This window comes from Mustela putorius, unplaced genomic scaffold (assembly GCF_011764305.1).
Source record: "Mustela putorius furo isolate JIRA1106 unplaced genomic scaffold, ASM1176430v1.1 tig00000596_pilon_pilon_pilon, whole genome shotgun sequence".
Classification (NCBI taxonomy): domain Eukaryota; kingdom Metazoa; phylum Chordata; class Mammalia; order Carnivora; family Mustelidae; genus Mustela; species Mustela putorius.
The window spans coordinates 14,982,538-14,995,059 of NW_025421428.1; the positions used below are offsets into that span (position 1 = coordinate 14,982,538).

At 65.4% G+C, this 12,522-nt stretch overlaps 1 protein-coding gene across 2 annotated transcripts; it reads left to right on the plus strand.

The window, feature by feature from the left end:
• The first annotated feature begins 8,783 nt into the window (after positions 1-8,783).
• LOC101685999 (progestagen associated endometrial protein) lies at positions 8,784-12,214 on the plus strand. 2 transcript variants are annotated; one of them, XM_045082896.1, is made up of 7 exons: positions 8,784-8,932; positions 9,331-9,470; positions 9,789-9,862; positions 10,666-10,776; positions 11,271-11,375; positions 11,629-11,674; positions 12,059-12,214. In XM_045082896.1, the coding sequence occupies exons 1-6, from the start codon at positions 8,837-8,839 to the stop codon at positions 11,643-11,645; spliced, it is 543 nt and encodes a 180-aa protein (XP_044938831.1). In that variant the 5' UTR covers positions 8,784-8,836; the 3' UTR covers positions 11,646-11,674; positions 12,059-12,214. The 2 variants fall into 2 exon arrangements, with proteins under 2 accessions (XP_044938831.1, XP_044938832.1); XM_045082897.1 differs by having other exon boundaries at positions 12,097-12,214.
• The last annotated feature ends 308 nt before the right edge of the window (positions 12,215-12,522 follow it).

Sequence of the window (12,522 nt, forward strand, 5' to 3'; positions counted from 1 at the left end):
GGTAATTACAGTGACACGTTCAGTTCCATCACCCAGCAGAGAGCATGTGGGGGAGGGGCTCTGATGCACAAGGACGCCTTCGTGAGGCCCGGAAACACCCGCCTGCGGCCCTGGCCTCCTGCTGCGGTCGGCTCTGGACTGCACGACACACGCTCCAAGCCCAGGACCTGCCCTGGTCCTGGAAGGAGCACAGGGTCCTTACTCAGAGGTCAATGGGTGCTCGACCACAGGGTCCAGGCTTCGGTGTCTGAGCCTCTCAGCTGGCTGCGTGAATCGGGGGCAGTGGGGCTGCCCCCCAGGGCTGTGGGTCAGACTCCATGAGGGAGGGGAGCACTCAGCAGGTGAGCCTGGGGCCGCCGGGGGAAGGACGGGGCTCCTCGGGGTCCAGCTCCTCCCTGCCCTGCGGGGGGGGGCCCGTCCCTGATGGGCAGGCGCAACACGTGAGAAAACAAAGACACGCGCAGGTCCCTGCAGAGAGGGGAACATGGCGTGCTGGGCTGGAGGGCGACCCCCAAAACATACGCTCGCCTGGAGCCTAGAGCCTGATTCGGAAACAGGGTCTTTGCAGAGGTGATCGACTGTCACAGACCATGAAGTCCAGTCAGCCTGGACCGCGGGCTCTACACCCCAGGGCCGGTGCCCAGAGGAGAGATGTGGGTCACAGGACAGAAGCCGCAGAACTGAGCAGAGAGCTGGGGCCTCCAGGAGCTGGGAGAGTCAGCAGGGACCCCCGACCCCACTCTGCCCCACTACCTCCTTGGGGCCTCACTGGGGGGTGAACCTCAGTCCAGTGACACCTTGCTCTCAGACTTCTGCGCACCCAGCCTGGGAGTAACTAAGTTTCCAGGCTCTGAGTACCAAGCCTGGGGTACTTTGTCACAGTAGCCCCAGAGGAAGCACAGAAGTGTCCCACAGACCCAGCAGGACGGGAGGAAGGCGACATTCCCATAGCGCATCCGGGGCCTCTCCCCAGGGAGGCATGGTTGCAGCCGAGCTCTGAATCCCAAAACAGGGCTCTTTAGGGGACGATCCAGGGTGCAACGCAGCAGGTCCGGGAGCTGCAGCTTCGGGGGCCCCCAAGGCGGTGAGGGCAGGCCTGAGCAGACCCTGGGTGGCCCAGGATGAGCTGAGGGGCGACACTGTTGGTTTTCTGCCTGAGGCTCCCATTCCGAGAGCTTTGCCCCCCCCATTCCGTGAGCCTCCTGCTGCAAATCACGCCCCACTGGGAATGTGTGACCCTGGGAACACAGGGGCCTGAGGGCTTAATGAGCTGTTATTCCAAACCCTAGGCCCTCCCTGCCAGCTGGCCATGGATCCCAGGTGGTCTGTGCCAAGTCCCTGGGGACCCGGGGCTAGGGTATAAAGGGCGGCTCTGTGAGGAGCCCAAACAGCCTCTCTGAGCCCCAGAGACAACTCGTTGGGCAGCTGTGACTGCAGAGCCCCGGAGATGAAGACCCTGCTCCTGGCCACGGCCCTCGGCCTGATCACCGCGCAGGCCCAGGACCCCCTGTCCTTCCCGGACCCCGATGTGCGGCTCGTGTGGGGTGGGCGGGGGTGGGCTGGGCTGGGGCAGCAGAGGGTCCGTGGTCAGGAGTTAGACCCATTTCCGGGCTCAGCCCTGACCCTCTGCAGGCTATGGTCAGGGAGAGCAGGAAGATTCAGAGCCAAAAGGACCCCCGTCTCGTCGCCAGACACGGGGCTGGGGCTGGGGCAATGTGCTGGAATTAGGAAGGGACCCGGAGAAGTCAGGGGAGCAGGTGTCCCCGAGAGCCTCAGACGTGCTGGTGGTGTCTGGGGGGTTCGGAGGTGGAATTATGGGGGCACCGGGGCCCGGGAGAGCTGTCCCACGTGCGACATTGCCTACTGAGGACGTGTGTCTTTCAGATTTCAGGGAAGTGGTACATCAGTGCTTTCATCTCAGAGATGGGCTCCCCAGTGGCCCAGGCGTCCCCCATACTGTTCACAGTGCTGAGCAGTGGGGACGTGCGCGCCTCCGCTGTGTATCGGTGAGCACGAGCCGGGCCACGCAGCGGCCTCCCTGTCCCCCGGCCCCAGCTCCCCCCCCCCCCCCCCCCCCGGCCCACCTGTCCGGCCACAGGTGTGGGGTGACAGCAAACACCCACCGAGCCCTGGAGGTAGAAGGGCCCCGGACTGGGTTGCGGTCCTCTGTACTGCTCCAAGGTCGGGACGTGGAAGTGGACACCAAGCCCTCAGCCAGCTGACGTCTGTCCCCTCCTCCAGGATCGACAATCAGTGCCATGAAGTGGAAGTCACCCTGGAGAAAACCGGCACACCTGGCAAATACAGAGCCTGTGCGTCTCCGGTGCTCGGGGGGGCGGCGGGCGGTGCCCCCCAAGAACCAGAGCGTCCCGCTCCCCAGGCAGACTTCCTGCCCTGCTCCCACGGTCCCAGTCAGGTCCTATACCCAGGACTGGGGGCCGTGGTGCTGGGGACCCCAGTCCTGGGGCTCAGGTCAAGAGGGGAACCTGGGGATGGGTGAGGGGACCCCAGGGGGTGGCTGTCAGGGGGGCCTCTGTTGGGATCAGGATGGTCACGTGCCCCCTCCGTGGCCCCTGCAGTTGGAGGCAGGAGTTACGTGCAGGTAGAGGAGGCTCCCGTGCGGGACTACCTCATGTTTTACTGCGAGGGACAGCATGAGAGAAGATTCAGAACAGCCAAGCTCGTGGGTGAGGTTCCTGCCGCTGCCACGTGCACCTTCCCGTGTCCTCCCCGGGTCCGCGCCAGACACCGCGGGCTCACCTGCTCTCCTCACGGCAGGCAGACATCCCGACGTGAACCCAGAAGCTCTGGAAGCATTTAAGAAATTCGCCCAGCGCAAGGGCTTGCCAGAGAAGGACATCCACATGCCTGAGCAGATGGGTGAGAGATGGCTCTGCCGTGTCCCCCGTGCCCCTCTCAGTCCCCTCCTCCCCTGGGGGAGAGACCAGCGCAGCGACATGCCTCAGGGACACCAGGGGCCCCTCTGGGTCTTCATGGCCGAGTGTGAGCCACGACAGCCATGGGGGCTGCCCTTGATGGGGGAGGGGGGGTCTCATCATTCGGGCTCTTTCTTCATTTCTGCAGAAAGATGCGTTCCCATGCCTTCCCACACGTGATGAGGGTGAGTGACCCTGGAGGAAAGTCGGGTCCCCGGGGGTGCCCCAGCGTGCAGGCAGGAGGGACCCCGCGGGCCCCCAGAGCCTTCCCCAGAGCCGCCGGGCCATCCCGAGTCCAGTGGGCGTGATGTCCCTGCCGGCCCTCCCCAAGGCCCCAACGGCTCAGGCCACCTCCCGCGCGCTGTGAGCATCTGCCGCCAGGATCTCCGTCATGCGGCTCGTTAACATGGAGCTGGAGGTGTCCTGAGGTGCCCGAGGCCCCCAGATCTGCTGTGAGCCCAGCCCAGATGACAACAAAGTAGGGGTCCTTCTGGGGTCCCACGATGCCCGCCCCACAGTCACACCTCGGGGGCATCTCCCTCACGTGCACAGAGCCGTGGTTGGGGGCAGATGGAGAAGGACCTTCTTCCTCTGCTCAGACGGGCTCTGCAGCCCCCGCGAGCCCACCCCGGCACCCCGTGCGACAGCCCCCGCCCCCGGCCTCACAACACCCCTCCTTCCCAGGGCAGGAGGCACAACCATCCACTCCGGCAGCCCCGGGACAGCAGCCCCAGGACCCTCCGTCCTGCAGGACGTGGAAGGAACCATGCCCCGGGGACCCGGGCCCGCTCCACCCCTCCTGCCAGACCCGCTCCCCGCCCCCTGGCCCTCCGCCCCACTCCTGTGTCCACATAAAGGGTTTCTGCAGTCCCTGGTGGCTCTGTCTGTCTGTGGGGTCCCTCGGGTGGGCAAGCCAGGGCGGGAGGAGGCGAGGGCCCACCGATGTCCTGGTTCTCGGTGGCGGGGCCGCGGTCCAGCGGGCAGAGGGGGGCGGATGCGGCTCTGCCGGGGGGGTCCCATGGAGGCTTTCTGCAGGACTGACGCCCACGCAGCTCAGGTTCTGCGTGGTTCTGTGGTCGGGGGAGAGGGATGTGAGGAAGACAGGTTCAGACCAGAGGTGGGGACCCACAGAGGTTGGGCTCACCGGGTCCCCCATTTCCCCACGGGCTGGAGGCCGTGGCAGGAGTGAGGGTGCAGGCAGGATGCCAGGCTTCCCGGGGCCCACTGGGATGCAGACAGCAGGACACTGGGACCCCCGCCGGGGCCCCACTCTGCCCCCGCCCCCTCCCTCCAGGCCAGGGGAGGGGGCACAGCAGGAAGAACTTGCTTTCACATTCTGGTGCCAACACAGCAACTTTCCGAAATCACTGACCCCAGCAGCTTTGCAGCGAATAGCTTGACCCACAGCCCGCGGGGTCTCCCCTGGGGTGGCCAGTGCAGGTCGGGCCAGCCCTCCCGTAGGCAGGCGGTACGCCGAGCCGTTTCCCAGATCACAGGTGTCCCTGGGCCTTTCCCGTGTGCCCCCAAGGGTGACGGCAGGGCCCAGGCGGGAGACACGGGGCAAGGGGTCCCTGCTACAGAGCAAGACCCCTGCCGGTCCAGGGGGCGGAACAAGAGGGCCTGGCCTGGCCGGCTTGGCCTTGGCGCTGCCGGTCCGTCTTTCTGTAGCGACAACGCTCCTCAGCCCACTTCCTTGCGAAAGTATGAGGCCACCGGCTGGGCACCCCACAGGGAGACCCCAGGCATGCTGTCCCATCCACGGTCCCCTGTCCTGGGAGCCCAGGGCCTGGTTCTGTTTGTCTACCCGGTGCCTGCAAGTAGCTGGTCCCTCTCGTGGAGCTGCCCCAAGGGCCAGGGAAGGGGCTCCAGGGTCCTTAGTGGTCTGGAGCTGAAACTCAGGCCGTGGGTGCTAGGATCAGGCAAGTGACAGTCCTGGGCAGATTGGCCCCCGGAGGAGGACGAGCGGGCAGAGCTGCGGGGGGTCCTGGGGCCCAGCTCTGGGCTTCTGCAGAGCCTGTTTTGGGTCATCTCCCCAGTGGAGAGGCAGCAGAAGCTGTGGTACAATCACTTTCCTGCCTGGACAGCCCAGCCCAGCCCAGCTCCTGCCCCGGCACCGTCCCCTCCCGATGACCCCAGTTCTGCCTGAAGGCCGGCCAGATGCCGGCTCTGCGCTGTTCATTGGTTCGCGAGGAGGCCTGGACCCAGGAGGCCCAAGTGTCCTGGGGAGGACGGTCACTGGCCAGGTGGGGCAGGAGCCAGATTCCACCTCCATGGAGGCCCAGGAAGCCCTCCCCTCCGGCCCCTGGCAGGCGCTTTGCCCACAGGGGCTGGTCCGAGCCAAGTCTGCCACGCACGCTCAGCCTGCACCGACGTCCGCACTCTGTTCCGGAAAAGTCTCCATCGCTGCCCGGTGCTCCGAGTCTCCAGGCCAGCCGGGCAGACTCCTCTCTCCCTCCTTCATTGAGGCGAAATTCATGTAACGAAACACGGACCGTCCGCCCAAAGGGAACAATTCAGAGGCACCCGGGCCGGGCCGATGGCAGCGCTGGGCAGGCCGCACTCTCTCCGGTCACAAAGTGTGTTCATCCCCGCAAAGGAGACCCTCCCCCATCCCCCAGCCCATCAAACCCCAATCTGCGCTGTCTGGGAATCTGCCGGCTTCTGAGTTTTGTAGGCGAGGAGTCACGCCAGGCGCCCCTTGTGTCCGGCCTCTCTCAGCTCACTGTTCTGTTTCCAAGGTCCCCCACGCCACGGCGGGCCCCCCGGCTTCTCCCCACGCTCCCTTGTCTAGAGCACGGCGCCCCAACCCCCCCGCCGCAGGAGCCGAGCTGCTGGCCGTGGTTCCCGCATTACACTTGTGCTGTCGCCCTCGGCGGCCTCACACCCGGGGCCTCCCGGTCCTCTGACCGTGGCTTTTCCTCCATCAGCAAGGCTAGGGGAGGCCGGGGGAGCCCTCCACATGTGGCCCCCTCAGCTGTCCCCCCGTCCTCACATCTGCCACTTCCAGGACTGTGCACACACTGGGCCCCCCTGGATGGGGAGGAGCGGCTCCCACTCGGGGGGCCTGACGGGCCCCTCATCCATTCACGTCTCTGCCAGGACCCACAGGGACGGACAGAGGCTGGTCCTCGATGGATGCAAAGGGCACCAAGACAGGGCCATTGGGAGCAGGCTGGACACGCCGCGGGGAGTCCAGGAGGTCCGGGGGGAACATCGGCCCCAGCGTTAGAGTGAGGGGGAGGCAGGGCCTGTCTGGGGCTCCCAGGGCAGGCACTGTGAGGGCCTGGAGGGCACACAGGAGGCTACCCTCTCCTCTCCCAGGCTCCTAACTCGGAGATGTGCTGCTTCCTGCTTTGGTCACACTCTCCCTTCCAGACGGGGCTTCTCAGAAGGAGCCAAACCCAAGGGCTAATTATACATAATTAAGAACATCCATTCGTAGGATCCAAACAAAGCCATTTACCCACCACCTAAACTGCAAAACCCAGGGGCCTTTGTGAAGGGGACAGAGGCGGGACCGTGTCTCTAGGTCGGCCCATGGCCAGGGATGCATTGGCAGCCAGGAGCAGAAGGGAAGGTCCCCGAGCACGCTGCTGGCGCCGTTGGCATGGGGCTCAGCCTGCTCGCCAAGGCCTCCAGGACCCAGCTGCCCGCAGACCCCACATGCCTCCTCCCTGTGTCCTCTGGGGGCCCCAGCGGGAAGAGAGGCCGGGCAGGAGGACCTGGGGCCCACGCCCTTCTCTTCCTGGCCCATCAAGGAGCTGGGGCAGGCCCTGCAGAGGTGGGGTCTCGGGGGCTGGGAACAGGGCTGAGCAGGACAGAGTCCAGTGTGGGACAGTGACGACAATGGTGATGACCACGTCCTGGGGACGGGCGGAGGGGACGGCGGTGCCCAGCAGTGGGAGCGCGCTGACGCCCCTGGACGGTGCACTTAGAAACAGTGAAGACGGCCACGTTACATCGTGTGTATGTTCCCACAATAAACAAATTTCCAAAACTATCCACTGATAATTTTTTAATGGGGAACCTTATTACGGGCTTTCTTATACAAAATCGAACACCCTCATTTATGCGAGTTGTCGGTGGGTCCCCCGCGTGTGTGTTTGCAACTTCCCTGAGGAAGTTCCTGGACTTGTTTTGTTTTCTTGCTGTTTTATCATCTTGTTACTCTTCCCAGCAAAGCCTCGGCTTTCCTGGAGACTTGTAACCGTCTGATGCCGGAGCGGGGCTGGACGGGAAGGATTTTGCCTCTGCCCTCGCAGCTGGCCGCGTGTCCGGGCTCCTCGGGCTTTCTGCACCCACGGTCGGGCCCTCTGCCTGCCGCGGTCACCCTGCTTCCCGGCCGCCAGCCTGTAAGCTGCTGTGCTATTCTCTCGTCTGATCGTAGGAAGCAGCGTGACTGGCTCGGTGGCAACGGTTTTAGTGGGCGAGCGTGCGCTGTGTCTGGGACTTGGGCCTCCGTCCACGGAAGCCGCTGGCCGCGCCTCCCCTGCCCTCCCCAGCTCCTCCCTGCCGCACCGGACGCTCCCCTGCCTGCAGCTTCTGCTCTTTTCCTAGAGGGACGACTAGGCCATGCCTGCAGCTGGTGCCAAAAGAGCCTTCGGTGAATAGCTGCGCGGCCCCGCACCCGCAGGCCTGCGCCTCTTAGGGAACTACAAGTAGGAAGTTTCCTTAACCTTGCAGGACAGACACAGCGGCGGGGAACGGGGACACGCAGCCAGGGCGGGATTCGCGGCTGTGCGGGCGGCCGGAACGGGGAAGCAGGGAAAGGGTTTGGAGCTGCCAGAGCTTGGGAACCCCGGAGTAAGACGTGACGACCCTGGGGGCTTGAAGCCATTTTGATCTGGGGACCCCACTCTCCCGGTGCACATTCACCAGGCTGTCCCCTTTGAGAGTGATCATGGGTTGGTTTTGTTTCTGTTTTTGTTTTAATGCGGAAACTCATGTGTGCAGAGACGAGGGGACGTGTGCTGATGACCCCCCTTGGACTGCGCCCTCCAGGGACCTGTCACTTCCCTTCTGTCCTTGGTGGAACTTTCTGGAGCCCCACCCGTCCCTGGCCTCTGTAACGAGAACAGCTCCACTGCTGGGCTGGCATTTTCAACGAGGCCATGGGCCACAAGCACACCTCTCACAGCTCTGGGGACCATCTCCCAGCAGGGCCTGATGGGTCCGTCCCTACCTCAGCGGGTCTGAGAAGTTCTCCAGGAGATTGCAGTGAACCTCTAGGTTCCTAAGTAACAGGGACTGTCGTGGTTCGTCCCTTCTGGTTCCTGGAGAAGGTGAACGGGAGCACGTCAGCATTTGAGTCCCCTCTCCTGCCGCCGAGTGGGGCAGGGGCGGCAGCCGGAAATGGAGGCCCTCGCAGTCGTGCTGTCCACTAACAGAGTCCCTGTGGTCCACACGTCCAGAGACACTGCTGAGAACGCCCGAGAGAAGGCGATTTAAGAGGTCATTCCTGGGTGACATCACCAAGGTCATTTGAGCGCCCCCGATGAGCCCGGCTTCCCAGTGGGGTGCTGCAGGGGTCCACGGGGGGGGGGGGTGCTGCGGGGAGACAAGCAGGTTCAGCTTCCTCAGAGGAAGTGTTCCTGCCGCCGGCGCCCGCCCGCACCCACCCGGCCCTGGCCCCGGAGCCTCCCTCTGGGGCTGCCAGGAACTGTCCAGGCTCCGGGCACACGGGGACCTTCCTGTTCCCACTGAGAGGGAAAAGGCCTCCTATTGTCCTGGGGGAGGAAGCCCTGGGGCTCTGGGGAGGGGCCCCGGGGGATTCGGGGAACCGCGTGCGCGGGGGGCCTGGCCGGGGCTGGCTTGCAGGCCTCCGGCCTCCATATAAGGGCCCGAGCCCGCGGCCCGGCCTTCCTCACTCCCGGGAGCTTCAGCGTGTCACAGCCGCAGCCATGAGGTGTCTCCAGCTCGCCCTGGGACTGGCCCTGGTGTGTGGCCTCCAGGCCATCGACATCCCCCAGGCCACGAGGAACCTGGACCTGCGGAAGGTGGGAGGACGGCGGGGGCGGGGCGGGCGGGGCCGGGGGCCGCGGGCCGGGCGGGGCAGTGGGGCCGCGGGGGCCACACGGGCACGAGCCGGACCCTTGAGGTCGGGAAGCCCCCCTGCCTCTCTGTCTTCGGGGCAGCTTGTCCCTTGGTTTCCCAAGATCCAGAAGGTTCTAGAGAACGTGTCTGATGTGTATCCGGACCCATCTGGGGAACACTGGGGTGTTCTTTCCAGCGAGGAAATCGTGGAGCCCCGTGTCTGGTGGACGGCCCAGGGTCCTCCGGAGCCCACTGACGGCCGCCCCAGTTAGACTGGGCCTCTGCCCGGGTGGGAGGGAGAGCCCTGGGGGGACCGGGCCCCTTCCCGCTCCCTCCATGGCACTCAAGGCCCCGTCCCCAGGTGGCCGGGATGTGGCACTCCATGGCCATGGCGGCCAGCGACATCTCCCTCCTGGACTCCGAGACCGCCCCCCTGAGAGTGTACGTCCAGGAGCTGAGACCCACCCCCGAGAACAATCTGGAGATCATTCTGCGCAAACGGTGGGTGTGCCCCCGCCCGGGGTTGGGGCCAGCAGGGAGAGGGGTGGTGGATAGGCCGGGGGGCGGGCAGGGCAGGGTCCTGATGGCAGCCGGCTCCCTCTGGCTGGTTCCCAGTGCCCTTGTGACCTCACCCCGGGCTCCAGGCCGGCAGGCCGACCACACAGGGTGGCCTCAGGTCTGTGGGCAGAGAGGACCATGTGGAGGCCCCTGGGCATCCCTGGGGGCCTGGGCTGGTCCTGCCATGAGCCCTGTCTGCTATGAGGGACCATAGCGAGAACAAGTTCAGCGTCACCCCCTAATGCTGTCACCACCTTTCAGGGAAGACAACAAGTGTGTTGAGAAGAAGGTCTTTGCAGAGAAAACTGAGTGCGCAGCCAAGTTCAACATCAAAGGTAGGCGTCCCCAGCGCCGTCCCTGGGAGGCGACTGTCCTGGAGCCGGGAGGGTGCGGTGGGCCCGTGCGCGTGCCCCGCTCTCACACGGGCCGTGCTCTGCCCAAGCTCTGGGCCTCCGGCCTCCGGCCTCTCGGGTGTGGAGTGCAGCCCCCGCCGCGAGAGTTTCCTCCCCCACGACTGTCCTCGGAGCGTCTTCTGGCTCACACGGAGCAGCGCTCGCTCCGGACGGCTGGGACGCGCAGCTCCCGCCGAGCCCCTGGACTCCGCTGCATGAGGGGACGCGGCGCACCGTCGGGGGCGGCCGGACGGACGCGAGCACCTCCTTCTCCGCATTCTCTGCCGCGGATTGCAACGTTCGCGGGGGGTGGGGGGTGAATTATAAAACACACAAATGGAGAACTTAGTGGTAAATTAGAAACAAAGGAGGCACCGAAACGTCTTGTGGGGATTGCCCCGGAAATTCTACTTGTTTCTCTACTTCAGAGTTGCTCCAGGCCACCCTGACCCTCCCTGTCCCCTCCAGAACCCAAGCCTCTCCAGGGCCTGGGCCCTCTCCTCCCAGTGCTGGTCCTGCCCCCCCCCCCCCACACACACACACACGCCCGCCTCTCGCCCGCCCCAGGGCCTTCGTGCTCCGGGGCTCCGCCTCTCCTCTCCTGCCGCCTCTCCTGCCGCCTCTGGCCATGCCCGCGCTGGTGCCGCCCGGGGTGGGTGGCCCTCTGGGTGCCCGCCAGCCCGCGGGAGGGGTGCTCCTGCTGGACAGGACTCCATCTCCACTTTGGCCCTTCTCTTCGCCCCCAGATCTGGAGGAGAACCAGCTCTTCGTGCTCGACACCGACTATGACAACTACCTTTTCTTCTGCGTGGAGAGCACGAGCACCGCCCCGCCGACTCTGATGTGCCAGTACCTGGGTAGGCGCTGGCGATGCACGAGGTCACCCTGAGTGGGACGGTGGCTGAGGACCCCCTGCCGGCACCTGGGGCACCCAGAAAGCAGACAGCGCAGCGCCCTATGGGCCGGCGGGCCTGGGGGTCCCCGGTTTTCCCCAGGGGTGGCCCAGTGCACTCACTGCATCAGAAATCAAAAGGGCCCAGGAGGGTGGCTGCTGGGTCAAGGGGCTGGGCTTAGTGATACTGGCTTGGTCAAAAGATTAATACTCATTAGAAGCTTTTGTTGGCGCTAATGTTCTTAATGAAATGCAAGCCAGGAGAAGCCATAGCACAAGGCAGAGACATTCCAGGTTTGCCCGAATGAAGCACTTTCTGGGGGCTCAGCTATGCTGCTGAGACCCTAGCCTAGGGGGCTGGGCCCTCTCCTCCTGTTCCTCCTGTCCACAAGCCATCCCGGGAGGAAGGGGAGGGGACAGGGACCCTGGAGCCCAGGCCTGACCCGCCGCCCCCCACAGCCAGGACCCTGAAGGTCGACAACGAGGTCGTGCAGAAATTCGACAAAACCCTCAAGACCCTGCCCGTGCACATCCGGCTCTTCCTCAACCCGACGCAGGTGGAAGGTGATTCCCTCCACAGCCCTCGTCCCCGCTCTCCCCCGCGTGGGCTCGCCCATCGCACAGCCGCCAGCGCTGCGCCCCACTGCCTCCCATGGTGGCCCCCTGCTTCCCAGACCGCCCAGGATGGGGGAGTGGGAAGTGCAGAGCCCCCGAGGCGGGGTCCTCCCGCCCCAGCCCCTCTGCCGCACCCCTCTGGGCCCAGGGCTGTCCTGGCGACCTGTGACCCCCCCACGGCTCTCCCCTCCCCCACCAACAGAGCAGTGCCGCGTCTAGGGGAGCTCCTGCCTGACCTGCCTCCTGCGGTAACGTACCAGCCCTGCCCCCACATCCTAGGCACACACATGGTGGGGGGGCGTCCCAGGGGACCCCCAGCTCCCCTCCATTGGGTGCTGGTCCCTCTGCGGGAATGGCTGGAACCTGCAGTCCCTCCTGGTGACCGCAGGGGCCAGGCTGGCCACGGACACCCTCTCTCCCGTGGCCTTCCTGGGATGTCCTCCCCATGTCCCAGTCAAGCTCTCGCACAGATGTCCCCGCGGCCTCTTCTGGGCAAGGGTGTGGGGCCTGGCGTGGGCTGCCCACCACTCAGCCGGAGGCGGAGAGGCCGTCCCTCACCCCCAGGCCGGGAGGGGCTGGCGAGGGCCCAGCAGGCTCCCCGGGAGTCACAGGGGAGCCCGCGTCCGTTTCAGGTCCCAGAGATGACATTGTCCCCTTCCTGCCCCATCAGAGGAATCTGGAGGGACCGAGCCCACCCGGGGCTCCCGGACCTGCTCCTGCTCAGGCCGCGGGGTCCTCGGGGCCCCTGCTCTGAGCCTCCTCCTCCAGCAATAAAGGGATGAAGCAGCCGGCAGTCTGCCTGGGTCTTTCTTGGTCGTCGGGCGCGGGAGGCAGGGTTCGGGCTTCGGCACCACGGCCCGCAACATCTGGGGATCAGCACTCATCACGGGGTCTCTCTTAAACCTGACAAACGCGATAAAAGGGTCTCAGGGGACAGCGGGCCCGATAGGCTGTGGGCTGCACGACCTTCACAAAGGCCGGGCCAGGAACATGTGGGCCCTGATGTAGTAAACACCGACGGAGAACCGTACGTGCGCTACTTGCCCATCAATCCGTTCTCTCCCGAAAGCGTAGCCCTGGGACCCTCACGGTCGCG

What these genes read in the sequence shown, in the direction of transcription:
- LOC101685999 (XM_045082896.1), top strand. Translation starts at nt 8,837, where the DNA reads ATGAGGTGTCTCCAGCTCGCCCTGGGACTGGCCCTGGTGTGTGGCCTC. An exon ending in GGAACCTGGACCTGCGGAAG is followed by an intron (nt 8,933 to 9,330) that starts GTGGGAGGACGG and finishes CCCCGTCCCCAG; the next exon opens with GTGGCCGGGATGTGGCACTC. An exon ending in GAGATCATTCTGCGCAAACG is followed by an intron (nt 9,471 to 9,788) that starts GTGGGTGTGCCC and finishes ACCACCTTTCAG; the next exon opens with GGAAGACAACAAGTGTGTTG.